At 40.1% G+C, this 22,069-nt stretch overlaps 1 protein-coding gene across 8 annotated transcripts in view; it reads right to left on the reverse strand.

The window, feature by feature from the left end:
* LOC146482682 (nitric oxide synthase, salivary gland-like) overlaps positions 1-22,069 on the reverse strand; it is an 83,632-nt gene that overhangs the window by 11,361 nt on the left and 50,202 nt on the right. For all 8 annotated transcript variants that reach the window (XM_085106752.1, XM_085106745.1, XM_085106744.1 and 5 more), the window contains 18 exons: positions 21,564-21,655; positions 14,376-14,517; positions 13,252-13,391; positions 12,019-12,129; positions 11,223-11,286; positions 10,257-10,358; positions 8,796-8,864; positions 7,971-8,054; positions 7,297-7,338; positions 6,504-6,589; positions 5,804-5,948; positions 4,894-4,998; positions 4,412-4,455; positions 3,488-3,598; positions 2,672-2,846; positions 1,635-1,782; positions 1,138-1,216; positions 453-637 (listed from right to left, as the gene is read on the reverse strand). In XM_085106752.1, coding sequence (XP_084962878.1) covers positions 453-637; positions 1,138-1,216; positions 1,635-1,782; positions 2,672-2,846; positions 3,488-3,598; positions 4,412-4,455; positions 4,894-4,998; positions 5,804-5,948; positions 6,504-6,589; positions 7,297-7,338; positions 7,971-8,054; positions 8,796-8,864; positions 10,257-10,358; positions 11,223-11,286; positions 12,019-12,129; positions 13,252-13,391; positions 14,376-14,517; positions 21,564-21,655 — 1,924 coding nt within the window. The remainder of the gene's footprint in view (positions 1-452; positions 638-1,137; positions 1,217-1,634; positions 1,783-2,671; positions 2,847-3,487; positions 3,599-4,411; positions 4,456-4,893; positions 4,999-5,803; positions 5,949-6,503; positions 6,590-7,296; positions 7,339-7,970; positions 8,055-8,795; positions 8,865-10,256; positions 10,359-11,222; positions 11,287-12,018; positions 12,130-13,251; positions 13,392-14,375; positions 14,518-21,563; positions 21,656-22,069) is intronic.

Consider the following 22,069-nt stretch of genomic DNA (forward strand, 5'->3'; position numbering starts at 1 on the left):
ATAAGACCGGACGTCAGCGTACTTGAATTTTTGGACAGCCAATGGATACACAAAAGTATCTTTGAATGATCATTCGCTCTTTCGATTTCACGTAGGGACAATCATTAATGTGGTTGTAACTTTTGACTGATGACAAACCCTTTAATTTTGCTGATTCAAATGAAAGTACGTTCATGTGAAGGTGCTGATCGTGTTGTACAAACCGTTCTAGCTTTGGAGGCTGTGAATAAGATTCTTCAGTCTGCAAGTACTTTTAAGTTATTTAGTAATTTAGGTAATTAGGTAATTTCTCGAAAAAGGATCGTCTTCCTTTCAGTACTTATCAACACTCTTACGAGATTAAAAGTTACCTGGACAAGTTTCCTTTAATGGTTTGTATTATGGAGACGGATCATACTCAACTTACTCGAAGTCTTTTCATGACTTACCAAAGCACCAGTTAGTTTGCTTACCTTTGATTTCACGTAAGGCTTCGACAACAATTGGTAAATCTGGATCGACGTCACCGGACAATCTGTCAATCAATGCTTGCACCAACTCAGAACGATTGGCCGGAAAAATAGCCACGTGATCTCCAGGTTTGTATTGCAACTCGGCGTTCTTGTCTGTCTTGAACTGAACTAAGATGGTGGATCGACTACACAGGTAGACAAAAAGAGGAGTGAATAGAGACACTCTGTGACGGTCATATTTGACGGTGAGGATGATTATGATGAAGATGATGATAATAGGGCCATTTATACGAGAGAAATTAGTCCGCGGATAAATAATCCGCGGACTATTGAGGCCGCGAACTGACCCGTATAAATGGTACAAAATGGACTGTTCGCGGCTTATTTAAGCCGGGGGTTTTGAGCGCGGCTTAAATGAGCCGCGAACAGTCCATTTTGTACCATTTACACGAGTCAGTTCGCGGCCTCAATAGTCCGCGGATTATTTATCCGCGGACTAATTTCTCTCGTATAAATGGCCCTATTGACTGTTATACAACCACATGAATAGAAATCGGTGAATTGAGCGATGGATATTTTAGTTTCTAAAGAAACTCACTATTAAGGACAGTAACTTGCGGTCCCGAGGGTGTCCGCAATAAAGGGAGAGTTCACTGTACTTCGTACTGTTATTAACCTAACCGACCTGGAATCTGCAGACTGCAAGTTTTTCACAGACATCAAAGTCGCAGAGCGCACTGTTTTCCCGCAAGTGTGGGACAAACCTGCAACAACAAACAAAAACGCACGGAAGATTAAATAACTAGGAAAGTTAGCGATTTGTTAACAATTCTGCAATGTCTACCCTGTGCTGAAAGAGGCATACACTCGCGGTTTCAATTTCCTTTTTTCAGATGTAGGAGTTCGGAGTGTAACACTTCCATTTACTTATTAGTTATTTACTAGTGGTGACATTTTTGACTTTGCATTATAAATTATCGTTTAATAAATGCACTCTTGTATTATAATTTGACCGGTTACGAAGCTGAAGTTGTAACAAGTTTAAGAGGAGGTGATGGAAGGGGGGTAGGAAAGGGGGAGATCCGAATGACAGCTCGAAACCCCACCCTCCCTCCCTACTCTTTTCTGGGCCTCAGGGCTCTAGACAACTCGGAACTGGCATAGTACTGTTGTATACAATACCTTGAACCAGTTTATTTTGTCCATCATCTGCTGCGGTACTCTCCACCAGTCGAAAGCGGCCTGGTACCCAGCCACTAGGCACAGCATCCAAGGATTGAGTAGCTTGCTTTGTTATCTCATCACTGATACAGAACGAATCGCAGGCGGCCTGGGAACGGGAATAATACCGTTCAAATTAGCATAAGTCAAGGAAGTGAGATCGTCTGGGTAAGTACAGCCCTGAGAAGGATTCTTGGTGGTGGTACTGACTGAAGTTTTGACAACCTGAACGAAAGTCATCATCAGAGTCAAACAAATTGTGTATCGTTTGTAGTACAGTCAAACCTGTATTAAGCGGTCACCCTCGGGGAATGGCTAAGTGACCGCTTAACACAGGTTGCACAGAATACATATCAAACACAATAAAAACGACATTCTATATAAAATTTTATAACTTAGTGTACAGTTTATGCACCGAAGCGCTCAAAAAATCACTTACTTGGTTAAGAAAGTTCGGCGATAAAATTGTATGACAAAGGAGAGCATGGTATAGAAACGGACTAAGAAAACGTTAACGCCACGATTGTGCAGCTCATAAGAAACTTAATCGCCTGGCACGCTATTAAAATATTTAAGTGGTTTACTTTTACAAAGTGACCGTTTGAAACAGGTCAAGACAATAGAAACAGCTCGTTGGGACTTAGTATAGCGTGACCGCGACCGCTTAATAGAGGTTACCGTTTAATGGAGGTCAGGATTACAGTAAATAAGGGAAGTAATTTTCGGGACTTCGACAACTGACCGCTTAATAGATGGTATTAAGTCTGGTTTCTGAGCGAAAGAAAACAAAACAGGTACCTTTTAGGGGTTCTATTCAAAATTTCCGATGATCAACCCCGTACCTTTTATATGGAAGGACCCCCCCCACCCCCCTTGGGGGAATGAAAACTCTTCTTCGAAAGCCTCTGTTTTTTGTGTCTTTCCGTTATTTCTGTATCAAGAGTGAAAGTTGCCATACGGTGGTTTGGGAGTTTACATCAAATTGCCAGCCATTTTACCTTGAACGTGTCCCTGGCCCAGACTTTAAAAGACTCCTCTTGGCCACACAGCTCATCTCCTTCTCCCATCTTCAACACCGGCTCCCCGCCAAGTTCCCGGATGATCTTGTCAAGCGAGCGTGCAAACGCACAGAAATTTGGATAGGCCTTAGAGCCCAGGCCGAACACGGAGTACCTGAGCGTTAGAGGTTATGGAAAAATAAAGGTTAGCACACGAACCTGGAGGTACACACCACCTCGCGAGCTGCTTTCATTTCTGCAAAACGCAGATGTCCTCTTATGGAATCTTAACGAGCGGAAAACCCAAAATTTAAAATAATCTCTACACGCACTTATTCGAGGTTATTTTTCAACACATTGTAACACTGCCCAAATATGGACATGGTGCACTGAATATTCGTCGTCCGTAGTCAACAGATATCGTGCGATATAATTTCTGTAATTTCGTGTGCCGGGGAGAAAAATGGCAAAGTAAAGATCGTCTCCGGATTTTCTGCAATAAAACTGGCTTTGTTATCAATGTGTTGAATAATAAAACAACTATCCTTTTAAATCTTGCTGCCTACGGCCTCGTCGGCTAAGTATCCGAGTCGGGCGACATTCCACGCGATTTCGCGGGATAATTGTTTAATACACGGTATCAAAATACAGTCGAAGCTCGGTGTTCGGTCACTACTCTAGAAGTGGACGCTTGCTCGGTCCCAGCTACAAACACACTACAGATTAACTATCCACTAAATGGACATCTCTCCTAACCAGGCAGTCAAAACTGGTCTTAAGGGATTCTACTTTCGGGAGCTCGAATGTATAGCGTACCTGAGGTTAGCCAGTGGTTGGCTGTCGTCCTTTACATCAATGAACCTTTCTTTCTCCTTCTGAACCAAAAGGCTTCCGAGCCGCTTCAGTGTCTTGCGAGAGTATCGACTCCTAAACGAAAATATGGAAATGCGGTTACGCATGCTTTAGATTGGAATAATAGACCATTTCCGAGTTGCTTTGAACCTCATTATGAAAGCGAGGCTAAGTGCAAAGGTTTTCTTATGAAAATTAGTTTTCATTCATATGCAAACAAAACTAATTTTCATCTGAAAAGTTTTGCACTTAGCCTCGCTTTCATAATGAGGTTCACAGGAACTCGGAACAGCAACTATTACTTGAAATAGGATTACCGTTACCCCTTAACGATCGAGAGTGCCATATGACACAAGAAGCAATTAACATTTAACAATTATTGGACGAAGTTGAGCAAAATATCGTGATTTGTCAGTGGCGAGCAAATAATTGAGCTGCGAGACACTGACAAATCACGATATTTTTCGACAACCGAGTTCAATAATTGTTTTATTATTCGATCACCGAGTTTGTTTTTCATAATTTTGATCAACTAAAAAAGTCAAATCACTCTCTGACAGCTCAGGGAAGCGATCTGCCATTTTCACACAACAGCGTGGTTTCATTATACATGAGCAGAATATTATTTGCAGCAAAACACAGTTGGGCAGTATTGCGCATTAGCGGACCATTATTTGTGGGCTGTTATTTGCAGGTCACATGGTTTGCTCTCGGCCAATGAAAAGGAAGAAGAAAATGCATCGAATGTTGTGTAACATTTGCACAACCAAAAGATCTTGAAAAGATCTGCGAATGCATAAAATCGTCCCTCTTCCTGTATGACAATTGATTTACCGCCCCTCCAAAGTTTTCAAGGAAGAAGACAGTGAATAGGGAAAATTTACCTACCCGTCGGGTGGATGTCGGAGTTCGTAGAGGTACCGAGCGAATCCCTGAGAAGAGAAGGTGTGTAAATTTTACAAGGCTAGCTTAATTAGACTATCTAAAACGATCCTGTTAGATGCAAAACGGGAGTTTTATTAAATCTAGATTTGAAATGGAAATAGATGAATATTTGGTGTTGTGTCTCAAGCCAAAGGTTTTCAGCGATATCGTCTTGTGATGCTGTTTATTTTGCTGTACAACGTGGTTCCAACTTTTCAGGCTGTGGATGAAACCCTAAAGTGTAACCATTCAAACAACGCTGTTTTTCATGCTGTATAAGATTGTTATAACTTTGAGACTGTGGATGGAACCCTAAATTGTGACTATTCAAAAGCTTTGAAACGTACTTTGACGTGGTAGTGTTAACTATGCTATAAAAGGGATTCCAAAGTTAACGTCCATGGATAAAATCATAAACTAAATATAGAAAGACGTCTTCTACTTACCTCCCCGTTCTCAGGTGGATCTCCATTACCAAAGGTGCTCGTCACAATGAGAACAAGCTGTTCATTTTCAATGTCAGGATGCGAATATTCCTCCATACACATGACCTGACGGGAAACAATCATAGTCCTTATGGCTCTTGCTCTTCGCGTACTCGCTTGAGTCAGGGGAATGGAGGGAAGGGGGGAAGGGGGATGTGGAATCGACCCCCACGGAATTCGAACACTAATAACCCTTCGGCTATCTCCTTTGGAGATACTGTACCACCTTCAACTGAGTCTCAGTAGGGAACTTAAACAGCGACGACGGCAAAGCCAAGGAAAACGTCACTTAAAAATATAATTTATGTTTGTTTGTGCTACTTCGCGATTATTTCAACTCGTTAAACTCGTTAAACGAACTACCCAGGAACCAAATTGGTAGAAGTGGTGTTCGTGTTCAGAAAGAGAATGAAAAATTCGCCGTCGTGAGTTCATGTTCTCCACAAACCTTGAATTTGGTCATTTCACGTTGTTGTTTTGCAGGGGACGACAAAGAAATGTAGCAAAATTTAAAACGCGCCTGCAAAGCGATTGTTTTTGCTCAATAAACCTATTGTATTGCGGCGTTGTCGTTGCCGTCGCCGTTGTCATTGCGTAAAGTCCCTATTGTCATAGCCTGGACAGGGCTTTAGCTCCAAAAGACCAAAACAGCTTGGTCGGAACAGGGTTAAAGAACGCAAGCGTAGAAAGCTAACATCTGCTACCCGAGGTTAGTTCGGCTCTCATCTCCTCGCTTTTAATCAAAAGTATATTTATCCAACAACCATTTTATGACGTCATGAAAAATTAAAGAAATCAGGACCTCTAAAAAAATCCAAGATGGCGCATCCAAGATGGCGGCTGTTCCGATTTCATGACGTGTACACCTTACCTTCGGGTCAAAAGCGTATGAGAAGAGTTCTCCCAGCATCTTCGCGTATCTCTCGGATTTCCCTGTTTCTGTGGCGTAAAGGATGACGGCTTTCTGTCTCTTAGCCAGCGCTTTGCTCATCATTTTTGTGGTGAATTTAACCACCCTAGAAATTAAAATAAATAATAAAAATTAACAGTGTTTTACCCACTTGTGTGAAATCCCAGGGAGCACGCGTCGGCCAAGCAAACAAGAGATCCACACGAACAAATGACGGCAAGTTTTTTTCGGAAGTGCAATGTGCGCGCCTCTGACGCACATTTTGACAGCATCAAGATGATGAACGACTTCGCGGAAAAACATGTACTTAATATTACAGTCTTCTGTAAATAAGACTAGAGGTGCAAAGAACATTGTTATAGAAACAAATAATCTTTAATCTGCTTAGCGATTGAGGATTTTTCAAATCAAAACCATCAAATCCTTCAACACAAAATGAATGGCTCACGATCTGTTTTGTTATAGAGGTAATGTTTTTTTTTTCAGTGAATCATCTGCAATAAGAAATTATTCTTCAGGGTTTGAAAGGATCGCTAAATACCACTGTTACCATTGACCACAGATAAAGGGGCTCTTACGGTTTCAGTTCCAAAGGGAGTCAATTAAAAAAGATTGCCACTAGCCTTGGATTTTAAAGAAAAGCACTGAAGTTTAAACTCACTTGGCTACTTCCTTGAATGAAGCTTTCTTTTTAAAGCCATCTTCAGAGTCGTCTTTCTTTAATTTATGGTGCTTCCATGGATCGTCCTACAACAGAAAACAGCAAGACCGTTGAACTACATTTACCATGAGATATCCAATAGTTTACCGTTGTTTATCTCATGGACTCCACACACGCAGTGCAGGATAGACATTAGATCAACAACAACAGTACCAATAGCAGCAGCAACAACAACAACAACAACAACAAGAACGACAGCAACAACAGTACCAATAGCAGCAACAACAACAACAACAAAACAAAATAACAATAACACCTCCACCACCACCAACAACAATAACAACAACAACAGCAGCGACAGTATATAACTAGAAAAAAAGAAATAACAACAGCTGGCAAAGGAAAACAACAGCAACAATGGCGGTGGAACAAGTGTGGGTAGAAAACAACTGTTCGAACAATAGATCAAACAAATCAAACACCAGACCAGTTATCAGGAATTAGAACAGCAACAAAAGGAGAACCACCACCAACAACAACAACAACAACGGAACAATCACCAATAATAAGCAATAAGCAACAGCAAGACCATCATCACCACCAAAAAAAGGGAACAACAACAACAACAACAACAACAACAACTGCAACAGCATCAGTAGCTATAAATAAACGAGAAGGGTGAAGACCAGTATGAGAAACTTAAATTTACAATCTTAACTTCGTTGAAATAACAGGAAAAAAGAAGCATAAGTAACATAAGTAAATTAATAACTGAAGTTTCTTTCTGAGTTACCTGGTATTCATAGCTTGGCTTTAAGGAGTAGTTTAACATTTCCTGTCGAGACAAACAAGAACATTCAGATCTTTCGTAGTGTGGTAATCAAATTCTTTTAGACGATTCTATAATAAGGACCAATGTCAACTATTTCCAGTTACACTTTGAAAGTCCAAAAAAATATATATTTCCTTTAAAATGGCTATTTAAACCACAGTTTTTCTGTCGAGGGTCTATGTTGGCGTTGACTTTGTGGTTTCTTAAATTACCTATAGTCTCTCCGCGGATGAACACTATCACGTCACATGATCAATTTAAACCAATGAGACTCGGAGAAATTTTAGTGGTGAATGATAATGTACTGTAGTGCACCGAAACAAAGTATTTACACACGTTTTTGGTTATGGATGGCCAAGATGGATACTACTAAACTGAAAAAGTGGGGCGACGTTTTCAAAGTTAGATACGATTGGTAATAACTTGTTGCGGCTTGTTCTGTATGAGCAGGGTATTTAAATGTTAATTGAGCAAATATTTGACCAAACAACGGGATAATTCCAAAAAATCACTTCCCCTTTGCTGGTTCAAAAAGATTCTTTTTGCTTTCAGTGGAATTAAAATCTTCTATTAGGTAAGAAAAAACAACTTTTGTCAAAAAAATAGACAGGAGAGAAGTTTTATAATCAACTCACCTGATGGAAAACGCCTGTGGCACTGCCTGACATGGGAGGCACAATCCAGACCCAGTCGCCAGGGCAACCCCCGCGCAGTTTAACCTATGAGGTTACGGTAAAGGCTCAGTTGGAAAGCTCTAGTACGATTTAAAGAATATTTAAAAATCGCTCGAAAGTTACCGGCAGAAGTGATTTCCTTCCCTTTAGTGTGTGAAAAGGAGTAAAAGAATTCATTTCTTACCGAGTTTCATTTTAAAAGAAGCCTTTTGCTACTCTTTAGGGGCACAAAATAGTGACCTTCAGAATTGAGTACAAGTACGACTTTTCAAATCTAGTTTGCGCGGTTTAGATAACCGCTTGTCACACCAATCTTGTTTCTAGGGTCTCCTTATCAGCTGGTAAACAACGGGAAGGAGCGAGAGTTCTGGGGATGTGACTGATTTGAAATTTGAACTCGTACTTGACTTAATCTCGTACTACTCGAAGTCAAATCTGAAGGTCTCTAATGGCTTAGGAAGCCGAACGATTATTTTTCCAATATCATGATCATTTCACCTAAGCTGTTCGGGACGGATTTAGCTACATGTTTAGGTATAAGAAAATACGACAGAAAAAGATGTTGTTCCTTAAAAATTTAGAACTGTAAGGTTACCTCCAACGAACTTTCTGAAACCTTAGCTGGGTTAATTTGGTAGCTAAAATATCACCCTTAGTTCACCCCAAAACGCAAGGAATCACTTCTCTTCATCTTGATTACTGCCAATGAGGAGACAAGTCTTTTTTTTGTTTTTTAAATGTTTAACAGCAAGATCTGGGTGAACGAATATGACACAGGTTACTGACCTCATTTTCAAGATGTTTCAAGAAAGACTCTGAAGAACTGTGATGATCAGTAATGGTCACTCCAGCTTCCTACAAAACAAATCATATCACTTTAACTGATAAGGTCAGCAAATTTTGAGGAAGTTTAGCACCCAACGAGAACATTAAAGCAAAATGCTTAAAGCGTTCTTTCCTGGATTGCCGCAACATTTTTTTTTTGTGGCCTTTTAAAAGACAAATTTGTTAAGCTAGTACAGTTTGATCTGTTCAAATTCTTTAGCTGAAAATAAATTGCCGAAAACTTTCACTTATTTCCAGAAATGCACCTAACCCTGAATTTGGGTACTTCACATAAAACATACCTTTCTGTCGTTTTCATATGACTTCATGTTTGACAGAAATATTTGTGTTTTAGTAAGAATTAAGGTTAGGGGACACCTTGTTATGTCTATCATACAGTTCATGAATCTCATTAGCGTGCATTTCTGGACATAGGGAACGGAATCTTATTTTCCGAACTTATGACCTGCTGTTGACTTTCCGAAAATGCTAGCTGACCTTTTTTCGCACTTTTAACGACATATTTCCCTCCGTAAACAAATGGGATGAGTTTTCCACCGTTCTCTAAAAAAAAGCGCTTGTTTTTCTTCACAATTTACAGCCAACTCTCGCCTTGCGGACCCCGATAATACGGACACCAGCTAAATCCCCGGAAAAACTAAATTACAGACGTTTAACTGAAATAAATTCCCGCTATTACGGACTCTTGCTATTAAGGACACAAACTCGCGGTCCCGAGGGTGTCCGAATTAAAGGAAGTTGACTGTAATCCGAATTTTTGAGGTGATTTTTTTTTCGAACAGATATTCCACCGAAACTAACCATTGGGTGCCCCTGACAATATAAATTTGTTCACCTACGACAGGCAAATGTTTAATTGATATCTCCATTTGTGAATCGAAGAGGTACGATTTCTTTTTAGTAGAAGAAATCACTGCAGTTTACAATAACCTCAATTGGACGTTTTACCATACCGAGAGCACTAACACTTTTTTTTCCTAAGAACGCCGAGACTGAGATTTATCAAAATTTTAAGAAAATACCCCATACTAAAATACTAAGAAGATACCTCAGCCTGAGGGTCAGTTAAGTAGGTTAACATTCTTGTTGTAAGGCATTTTGGAAACGAAAATACGAGAACTTGAAAAACGTTAGCTTAACTTTTTTTCAAGTTGCAATTCATTCCAATCCAATCCATTTGTAGCCAAAAACACTCATCGAAGGCTTTCGTGTACTGGGTAGTAATTTCTAACAATACTGGACCATTATCATCTTTAACTTTCTGAAACGTTTTTCTGTTAGGGGGCTTTTGAAATGATACCAAATGCCTCTGATACTTCTCCTTTGAGAACGTTTAAAGCTGACCTGCAAAAAACATAAGAACGTTCAGCCTCAGCACCAAAATTAAACGTTCTTACAAACCTGGAAGCTGTATAAAACAGCCAGATTTATTTCCACCAAGGCAAAGTCTTTCCAGAGAGAAGAGTTACTCTTTGTGTCCAGACCCATCCGCTTCGCTACAGGCTGTGGGAGAAAAACAGAGCAACAACATGAATTAAAGCAAAGGGTTGTTAATTTATCAGTTTAAAGAGTTTTAAAGTTTTTTTGCTCGATAGTTTTGATTGGAATAGGCTATTTTACAGTTGTGTGATTAGTGACCTGGCCTTTGATTAGAAACGAGACTGGTGGTGAGGTGATTTTGCTTTGATACAAAATTCACTGCTTTTCGTATGCAAGTGCAAAATAGTAGAACGGCATGATTTACGTCTGAAAAGCAGTGAGGTTTAGCCTCGCTTCAAGTTAAAGACCAGGTCACTAAGTACATAACTGTAAAATGGGGTATTGCACTGAAAGGTTTATTCCTCTGACAGAAAGAGTTAGAATTACCTTATAGAGCCCATAGTAAACAGGCCCACATGAAAGTATTGCTCAACAGCTTTGATTAGGATGGCCACAATTTAGCAATTTCAAAAATGTTAAAACAACCTGGCACACCGGGTCTAATAAACAACATCACAGGAAAGTACTTAAAGGTTGTCATCCTTAGACAAAAAACTTTGTTCCACATTGTCTCTCTTCACCCAGGTGTATAAATGGGTACCCGCGACATACTGCTGGGGGTAACCCTCTGACGGACTAGCGTCCCAACCAGGGGGGAGTAGCAATACTCCTAGTTGCTTCATACTACAGAAACCGGGTTAAGCACTGGCCGTGTGGGCCACTTCAGCCCGAGTGCGACGTTAACTTACCTTACCTTACCTTACCTTACTATGCTCACACGCAAAGGACATAACCACATTACATAACGCAGAAGATTGATTGTGAGACTCAAAGAGTCATCGTCTCTTCCATTACAACGGTATTTGCTTGGCATTAGTGGGAACTAACCTCCAACATGTCGTAACGGCCAGGATCACCGAAATCGCGTGCACCAATTTCTGTACCCATGTACCTGGCAAAGCAAATAACATTATACACAAGCTAACAACAGATTAAAATAAGTAAAATGGTTTGATACTGGCGTAAAAAACGCTTAACGCAAAGTAGTTCGCAAATTATTCCAACTTTAGTTCAACGTGCATTCTGTGGCTGACTGATTCGAGAAACAGGCCCCTGGGGCCAATGTTTTCATAGAATTAAAAGATTTTAAAATTTAGTATTCAAAGCTAACAAAAATTGACTTCTGTTAAGAAACATTTATCACCAAGGACACTTATAGGGCCCGGTTAGTTACCGGGACTTTCGAGAAACGGGCCCCAGGAACTAAATTGGCAGGAAAATCATTCAGAGCGTTTAATGAGCAAAACGTTGGTACTGCGCGTGCGTTATAAGGTTTAATGCATTTCTCTACCGTTCTGCAAAACAACGACTTGAAACGACTAAGAACGTGACCACCGCCGAAGTAGCTGTTTACTTCCTTTATGTAGTCATTTATCAAAGTTAGATTAGTCCCTCTCGCGTCCTACCTGAGGGAATTCTAATTGTCTGCTTTATGGTGGTCTCTAAAAACAAACAACTGAGCGAGACAAAAGAAGCCCTAGGGTTACAATGGTAGCAAGTGGTCATCTTGGAATTTTATCTTTTCTTGTCCGGATACGTCACGTTAACTTCTTGCCGAAATGGCCAACGATCGCGTGCAATCAAACTTCGTAAATTCTCGTTTGAGGACCGGTATGACCCTTACCATCCATTAAATGGACAGCCCGGGAACTCTACTCCTCCAACGTCCAGCATGATACACGATACTGCGGGTAGGGCGTACCATCTGAGTCCCATTTCTTCAAACCACGGATACCTAGAAAACAAGAAAGGTAAATGAAGTTAATAAGTGTCAAAGAGGCTGACAAGACCACCACCACCACCACCACCACCACCACCATCATCATTATCATCATCATCATCATCATCATCATCATCATCATCATCATCATCATTCTCATCTTCTTCTTCCTCCTCCTCCTCCTCCTCCTCTTCCTCCTCCTCCTCCTCATCATCATCATCATCCTCCTCTTCCTCCTCCTCCTCCTCCTCATCATCATCATCATCATCATCAACGTATCAAAGCCCTGAATTCCTAGGGAAGTAGTGAGTCCTTCACTCATTTACTCCAGCCATCTCTCTTATTTGCATTTCTTCTTGAAAAAACTCAGCGCCTGGCATTCTGCGTTGGTGGATTATCTTCATGTGATTCTAGGTTTCTATAATTTATCAGTTCTAGCGTTTGAGTTTCTGGAGAACATTCTAGGACATTATCCCTTGTTGTGGTACTATTTATAAGACTTCATTAGGCGATATTGACTTTTGAGTCGGGAGACGAAATCCTTAAGTGTGACCATTATGAGAAATGTTTCTGAGCAGTACTTTGCTATGATGATTTTATAACGGTGTGACCATTCAAATAAAATTTACTGAGCAGTACTTTTCTGAGGTGCTACTATATTATGGTGTACAAGGTAATTCTGACTTTTGAGCCTGCGGATCTAAAATCCTGAAGTGTGACCATTTAAATGAAAGCTACTTAGCATTTAACTGCGGCCCTTTAACGTTTCTAATTTTTTATGTGGTTAAATTTAGCAGTACTTTCCCGTGGTACTTTTTATTGCAGTGTATAAGGTGGCTCTAACTTTTGACTCTGTGGGTGAAATCCAAAGTGTGACCATTTAAATGAAAACTACTGAGAAATACTTTCCTGTCATATGGTTAATAACGCTATACAAGGTGATTCTAACTTTTCAGTCTGTGGATGAAATCCCGAAGTGTGGGCATTTAAATATGGTACAAGCTTGTTCATGCTTTGCTAGCCGTTCTGATTTCACTACTTCTGAAAATATCCCGTTTGGTTGAAAGACAGCACTCCTTGCACTAAATTGACACTGTAAGAAGAAATAAGCAGTTCATCACTCTCGAAGCAGCTTACTTTGGGTGTTTCATTTCCACTTCAAGTACGATCTCCGGAGGAATCTCAAACAGTTCAGGATCTCCGCCGTGAGCTTGAAGGATTAAAGGCAAAACGTCAAAATTCCCGCCCTTGCCTTCCCAGCCAAGTTGCTCACAGATCTGAAGATGAAGAGAAAATGTTAAAATATTAACATGTTTTTCTCACAAGTTGCATAGGACTAAAGACAAAAATTCTGAGCCCCGACGGAAGTTATAAGCATGTCGGTTGGAAGAGCAGCCCTGACCAATGCGCGCATACGCTAATGGCAGCCTGATGACGAGGTCATTTCTATCGCAGTGCCAAATCAATGCAGCGCACCTATGCTTGAAGCGTTGTCAAGCCGAAAGCAAGTGTACGTGCAAAGCTTTTCATGTGAAAAATAGTTTTGTTTAAATATGAATGAAAGCTACTTTTATAAGAACTTTGCACTTAACCTCGCTTCCATAATGAGGTTCAAAGCTTGAGGTTCAAATGGCTTATTCCATAGGCCTTGTCAGGGTGGTTGGGTTATCCCGCAGTTCTACTTGTTATTTTTAGGATAGGTTTTCGCCATCCCTTAAAATTGCCAAGGCTACCCCAACTAAGTTAATTATCCCCTCACTCCTATAAATTCTTTGCAGTTATGCCTTATCTCCAAAACCCCTAACAGCGCTTCATTCCATGCGTTAAACGTTTTGGCGCTAGCCTCCTATGGATGACTACTGGCGGGGGATTTGGTAGGCATAAATGGCTCGCACTCTTGGGGATTGCAAAAAGAGATAACAAGCATTCAAAACTCATTAATAATTCATAAGCCCATCGACCTATCAAATGGTCGATAATACATCACGTGCAGTGACTTTATACTGATAAACCTCCTCCTTATTTGTATGCGGCGTTTTATTAGCTGATAAAACACTCCTGATAAGTATGTGGTGTTTTTCTCGTGTGCTAATTTCGAACGTTCACAAAAGCATAGTTGTTATGAACTCTATTGACACAAGCTTTTCCAGGAATGTTTTTGAAGCCATTCAAAAAACTCTCAGCACGTGTTTTTTCGGGTTTAAAACCACTCGGCTACGTCCGATAAAACACTCCTGCTCGTTTTTTAAACATTACTCTACCTCAGTGAACTCAACGTTAGAAGGGTCACCGATGACAGAGCCATCAACCTGCTTGTAGCCAGCGTAACGAATCAGCTGGGAGTTCCACACACGGAAGTCTTTAAAAGACTGTCTCCTTTGGGGAAAGATAGTAATGGTGGACCTGCAAACATGGAACAACAACAACAGAAGCAGCATCATCAGCATCATCATCATCATCATCATCATCATCATCATCATCATCATCATCATCCATCATCATCATCATCATCATCATCATCAAATATCAACATCAACATCATCATCATCACCATCATCATCATCATCATCAACATCATCATCATCATCATCATCATCATCATCATCATCATCATTATCATCATCCATCATCATCATCATAATCATCATCATCACCATCATCATCATTATCATCATCATCACCATCATCATCAAATATCATCATCATCACCATCATCATCATTATCATCATCGTCATCATCTTTATTTACACACGAGATCGTATCATTACATCAAATGATCTTCCTAGGAGCCGTGGGAAAAACAACACTAAACTCGAATTACAATACGTATAAGCTATAATAAACTACTCTTTTAAATTGAATAAAAGTATAAAAAGAATCACAACGATATTACTTAACAAATATATTAAGATAACTTTATCTATACATTGCCGGTGCTGTCAAAACGTCATTCCTTGCTCAAACAGCTTGAATATTTTACACATTCAAGTTCCATTTGTCAATAACACTTTAAAGGTTTAACTCTTGTTTTCTGTGAAATTGTGACTGAGTTACAATTTTTTCAATATACCCACTCCTAAACTTCAGAATGCATTAAACGTGACATACATGTAGTTAAAGCCTATTTTCACAAAAGTGGAATCTGACTTAGGGTCAAGTCTATTTTAAGTCAAAAGCACTAACACCAATCTACTAATGTAGGTAGTAAAATTTATGGGCACTTTACGCTGCATGCCGTAAAGAGCTCCGCGATATCCCTAATATTCACGGATTTCAATCGAAACTAAACATAAAGCCGTCAGACCGATAGATACATTTCTGATCCGAACGAACTCTTTTAGAAATACAAAATAATCACTAGGTAAATATTTCTGGCCATTTAGCCATATTTTAGAGAAGATCTATCCTTTTATAGACGATAACGGTACAGTGCTCTCGTTTTCCTCCCTTAGTGACAAAACTACATAAATAAATAAAAATTACATGTATTATAAAAATAACTAGCATAAGTAACATAAGTGTTGTGTTTAAAGTTAGTATTGTAACTAATGTTGCTATATTGTAAACAGTGTTACGTATTGCTAGAAATTTAGTTTTGTAAATAATGTTAGTATTGTAAGCAGTGTTAGCGTTGTAAGTAATGTGTGGTACTTAAATAAAAGGAAAAAAAGATTTAAAAAAATGATATTACAGATTCGGAACGAAATGGAAAAAAACCTTTCATTTGACATGAAAAGTTACCGTAATTTCCAGCTGAAAATTCGGCTTAACCGCGAAAGCGTCTTCGGACACCGTATCTGCCTTACCGGTCAATATGCGATGATACAAACTTGTTGACTGATCAAAATAGTCATGTCTTCCTGGATTAGAGTGTATCGAACACCGGCGAGCTCAAATGATGCTCTGTTGGAGATTCATCTTGTATGCTGCTAGGATTTGAATGTCGAAGAGCGGTAAGCCGACAAATGTGATGATAGTTTTTAAGTTAGGTGAAAACAAACGGTACACGCGGATCAGTCAGTGAAATGACATTTCTTTCTCATCTGCCTCTCTTCGACATCCAATTCCTACGAGTATGCAGGATTAGCTCAGTGGTACAGCATCCAAACTAGTCATCGGAAAGTCTTGAGTACGATCCCAGCCGGCAACTCTTGTAGGGATCACTAGGATTGCCTTTTTTCAAGTATGCCTGTGTCACTGAATGAAAACAAAAACCGTCGATCGTTTATTCACTAGGGTTAAAACATAACATGGCATTTCTTTCACTGAATGCAAGTTCATGCAAATCTTTGCGCACGCGCATATGAATGAAACACAAATAATATTAAAAAGACCCATAAAATTTTCGTAGAATTTCTAGTGACATTTGTTCTTCATTCAGTCTCTTTGGAAATGGGTTTCGCAGTTAGGAATGATTGATTGCTTGTAGCAAGCTGCAGTGTGCTTTAACCTTCAATTCTATTTACTCGTATTAATGCGCAATGTAGTTGAGTAAGTACAACCGAACCCGGCCGGGCACGACGGACGACAAGATGCTTTAAAACGTTACATAGCCGTTCTTTATGGAAGACGTCTGAATATAACCTAGAATGATAATTAGCAGATAAAAGACGAACAGACACAATTCATCAGTTGGATGCAATACTTTGTTACGGGTCAGGAGACTTTTACATGTTGGGTCACTAATGGATTTATAATAATGCGTTGGCGTCATTCTTTTTTATGAAACAAAGAAGCTAAACAGTTCTTTATAGAAAAACACAAACTCGTCAGTAGTAGTAAAAAGCTAAAATGGTTTCTATGTTTGCTTGCAAGGAGAGTTTTGGCTTTATTTCCTTTACCGTTCAGCAAGGAGCTTGCTCTCGAGTTGGAAAAACCTCAGTTAAGCGAAAGTAAAAACTATCTGCTGATTTATCTTCCAGAAAAACCGAGACGGGGGGGGGGGGGTGGGAAAACTCCCGGATTGTGGGATATAGAGAGAGGCACGGCTATAAAGGAAGCCTATTTCGCCCACGTAGTATGTCAACCTTGTAACAAAAATAAAACAAAACAAAAAACAAAATAGCATTTTACATGATCGCAAAGTAGACTGTTTGTCTTGAGGGTAGCAATTTCATTCTAAGTATTGCAAACGTGTCAAAAACAGAGCAGAAATTCCTTGAATACATGTTGTAAAGCAGAGAGTTTGCCCTTCCTGTGCAATAACGAAGGGGGCAATTCTCCGTCTATGGCTTACCTATGAGGTGTACAAAAGGGAGTACAAATTATAGTTTTATGTATGTGAAAGGGTCTCCATTTCGGCACAGGTTGGTCTATGAAAGGCTATTAATCTGATCGAGGGGATGAACCTTCGGGAGTAGCCTCCCCGCATGAAACTATATTGAGTGCCTCAGTAGCTCCCCCTCCCACCCCACCCAGCGTTAAATCCATACACAAACGACTTCAGTCAGTATGAGCCAGGGTTATGTGGGTCAACTTTATGATGTGATTAATTTTGAATTTGAACTATTTGAATTTATTTAATACAATAAGTTTCAAGGGTTTGTTAATTAATTAAATGGCGCCGTTGAGTCTTTCCTTGAGGGTCCCTGTTTTGTAATGACTTGCAGCGCGTTCACCACAAAAACAAAAGAATAAAGGCTGAATACAGCACTTAAAACCGTTATCAAAACAGGAACTCGATGAAAAGTTCCACAACTCGGTAAATATCTTAAACATTCATTTGTACCCTTTAAATATCTTGATGGTTTTTAAGCATATACCCCTCCCCTTTACAAAAATTATAACAACGTAGGTTCCCCTTCACTTATGCGGTTGTAAAAAGGTTTTCAAATGACTGTTCGCTAGATTATTAAACCCTCGCACACAACATTTCTAACAGATGAAACACTTCATTCAAAGAAAGCAAAGCCATTAAAGTATGATACATAATGAGCTCTGCTTGAGGACAGAGAGCCCAATAAATCACAATTTTGACAGCCATTGTTTTGGTGCTGGAGTCAAAGTGTCCGCTCTCATTCAATTTGTTCATCGAAACATGAATGCGGTGAAAATAAACCTTGCGTCAACTTAGTGTCTTTTGTGAAGTAATGACCTATAACGTTGTTTTGCGAGGGCAGCCATTTGTGGAATTTTTTCCGTGTTTAATAAACAGCTCCGTGCTAGTAATCAGCCCTCATATTTCGTAGAATACAGCAGAGTTAACGTTCTCTGTTAGTAGTCATGTCGGCGATAATAACAGCCGTGTTCAAAGCTACTTTCGGCTTACTCGTGAATAAAGCCAGGGATAAGGCAGCCGAAAAGTTAAAAGAAGGTGATGTGACGGATAAAAAAATCCGAGACTTGATCCAACGTGAAATCAACGATATCAAGTCTAAGTTGGATGGATTGGCGAGGATGAATCTACTGGCATCCATAACCGCTTTTGAAGCAGGCGTTAGATATCTGTATCAAGCAATGGACGCAGATGCTGATGCAGCAATGGCAGGGGCAAGGGAAAGAGGCAATGAAGAAAAGCTTGATGCAGTAAGCCCGGCTTCACCCACACGTACGGTAAACACAGTGGCTCTCGCTACAGAAATGGGCAAAATGGAACTGTCAGAACTCAATGAAGAAACGAAGATGGCGCTTTCTCATGCGAGAAAGCGATTCGAATTTGCTCGAGAAGAAGCAACTCGTGCCTTCAGCAATGAGGCTCTGAGTACGTTGGACCGCATCAAAGCTATCCGATATCGCGTCATGGCGGCAATGTTAGAGTCAGCTTTGGAGACTATGGGAATTGCGGGCGACTTATCATCCTTATCTATCAGCAGTGCTTTGAAAAATGCAGTACCAGAGTGCGAACAATGCCTTCAGGAACTCCACTCTCTGCCAGATGTTCAGAACAACTTTAAAGTGGAGCTCGAGAAAGGCTTGCTCAATGTCAAGGGTCGGTTTGGTAAAGATGAACGAAGAGAAATAATTTCCGCTGTCTGTCAGGTAAATCGCGCAATCTACGATGTCACACAAGCGGCCGGTAAAAATGGAGCTATCTTGAACTGTCCCCCTGTTGATACTGGAGAAGACATAATTGACCCTCTGCGTGACGACAGAGTTGCAGAAGTATTGCGCAAAGTTGGCATGGCGCACTGCTGTGTCACACCATGGTCACTTGGTCAGGAGGGTGAAGTGAAGCACAAGCTGAATGGACCTCAGAGTATCGCTACAAACCCAGATGGACAGTTTATTATAGCAGACTATTCGGATAAAAGTGTGAAAGTGTTTGACAGCATCGGAGAGTTTGTTGTCCAATTTCACCCTGAACGCAATGACACTGACACGGACTTATATGTTCTTGATGTCGCCACTGATGTGAACAGCAACATCTTTGTACTGGTCAGGCTGGGGAAGCCTGGGACTCACCTGGAAGTTCAGGTATTCAGTCATACCGCTGACCTACTACACAAGTTTCCTGTGAGGGACTTCGGCTCCAGACTGGCAGTCACCAATAACAAAGTGCTGGTACTGACAAGACGGACTGTGCATGTGTACGAGCATGAGGGGAGATATGTACGCAGCTTTGGAGAAGGGATACTGAAGTATACATTTGATATCACTGCTAGTCCTGATGGTCAGGTCATGATACTGGACAGGGATGCTCATTGTGTGTTCATATTTACCGAGGATGGCGAACAGCAGCGTAAATTCAACATTAACACTAAAGAAGATGTCTATAGCCACATTGCCTGTCATCCATCAGATGAATACGCTGTCGTCGCTGGATATGAACGAGTAACAGGGCACCTGTGTTTTGCAGTATACACTAAAGATGGTGAGTGGGTGAGGAGAATTAAACCAAATGGACAGCGGAATTTTTATATAAACGGGATGACAGTGAGCATGGAAGGTCACATTGCGGCTATAGATGGTTACCCTAATCCCAAGGTAATTGTTCTCTAAAGTTACTGATGCTGAAACACAAATCAGCAATTTCTGTTAGTGGAAAAGAAAACGCAATGAATTTTGTGACATCAATTACGTTATTTATCTTCGGCACAATTCAGGATTCTCAAGTGACTGTGAAGACATCCATTACTGCTTAGCTATCACCTGTAACAGTGACTACGTTCACTGATGTTTTCTTTTGTTTTTGTGGTTACAGCTTTGTAGAAGCTGAAACGTACATTGTCATCGTGTATTGTAAGTAAGAAAGAAAGAAAGAAAGTAAGTCCATTTTCCGTAAAGGTTCGGTATGCCGAAGGTTCACCACGACAGGTTGACGAGATCTTACTGAGTCGGCTTTATTAGTACGGAAGAGTATTCAATTCAAAATGGCTGCCGCGTCTTTCATGAGACTTTGAAAAGGCATTCGACACCTCGGAGTGGAACTTCATATCAAAAACTTTAGAGGCATTTAATTTGTCTTGGGGAGAATTTGTATCTACCGATTTTATTCATACATACAAGGACGGTAACCTTTAAATTGAGCGTACAATGAATATCGAATAATTTATATACCTTGAAATGAGCAACTGTCAGTCACACAAAACAAACACTGCTACAGGCACATCGTGGAAAAGAATAAAAGCTCAAGAGGTTTCATTTAAAATGCCAATTAAAGGATAGATCTTCTGTAAAATATGGCTAAATGGCAAGAAATATTTACCTGGCGATTATTATTGTAATTCTAAAAGAGTTTGGTTCAGAAATGTGTCTATCGGTCTGACGGCTTTATTTTTAGTTTCGATTGAAAACCGTGAATATTAGGGGAAGAGAAAATAGGCTTCAACTACATGTAAGTCACGTTTAATGCATTCTGAAGTTCAGGAGGGGGTATTTTGAAAAAATCGTAACTCAGTCAAAATTTCACAGAAAACAAAAGTTAAACATTTAAATAATTATTAACAAATGGAACTTGAATGTGTAAAATATTCAAGCTGTTTGAGCAAGGAATGACGTTTTGACAGCACCGGCAATGTATAGATAAATCGTAGAGTCTCTCACCTTGTAAACCGTCTCGCCAACAACGAAAAAAAAACGTATTGAGCTCAGTAAATGTGATATTTGTTAATGTGATATAATGATTGATGTTCATTAAAAGAAAAAAAATCAGCGAAATCGTGAAAAGTCGAACTTTGCCTTATCCGTTCTTACGCGGACAGCCTCTTAAATTTGTTCGCTGCTTTTAGCAACTTCGTTTCCAGGGTCTCTCCTCTCGCTCCCTGGGAAGTGAAGAGGAGGGACCCTGAGAACGAAGTTGTGGTTTTCGTTTATTACACTACCATGGTCCAAATAGCTTGGCCTGACTGAGAGACTGGTTGCATTGTTTGAAATCACTGATGCTAGAAGTGTGGAAGTCTACGTTCCTGAGGTTATGACCGGAAGGACACAAAATAAACAGATTGGTCGTACTCTTACGAAAAAGACTGTGCTTGATCTTTTATGTACATGAAGACGGCTATGTGTTTACCTGATGTTTCCCTTGTTTGTGCCGTACTTAATGTGTTTACAAAGTGCCTCAAACATTTCTGACGGGGTGGTTACATCACGGGCGTCGAAAACCTGAAAAGAGGAATACATTTTTAGGTTATGAAGATGGCGGGAAAAGGAAAAAAAACAAAACAATACAAAAGCACCCTCGAGCTCGTTGATCTTTATTCATAATGACTGTATTATTGTTCTCTCGTTTCACATTATGTGGAGGACCCATGCAGCTGCTTAAGCTTACATCTGTTTCAAACTGAGAAAAGCCGCAAACAGATAACTTGTCGCTGAAGTGGCCGGGAAAGTTACAGCTACTGAGCAGAATCGTGTTTTCCGCGGGGCATCTCATTGCGCTGTGCAAAGTGGTTCTATCTTTTTCAAGAGTCTGTGAATGAAATCCTAGAGTGTGACAATTCAAACGAAAGCTACTGAGCAGTACTTTCCTGTGGCGCTGAAAAGTACGCTGTGCAAGGTGGCTTTAACTTTTAAAGT

The sequence above is a fragment of the Pavona decussata genome, unplaced genomic scaffold (assembly GCF_977016875.1).
Source record: "Pavona decussata unplaced genomic scaffold, jaPavDecu1.1 SCAFFOLD_44, whole genome shotgun sequence".
NCBI classification, from domain to species: Eukaryota; Metazoa; Cnidaria; class Anthozoa; order Scleractinia; family Agariciidae; genus Pavona; species Pavona decussata.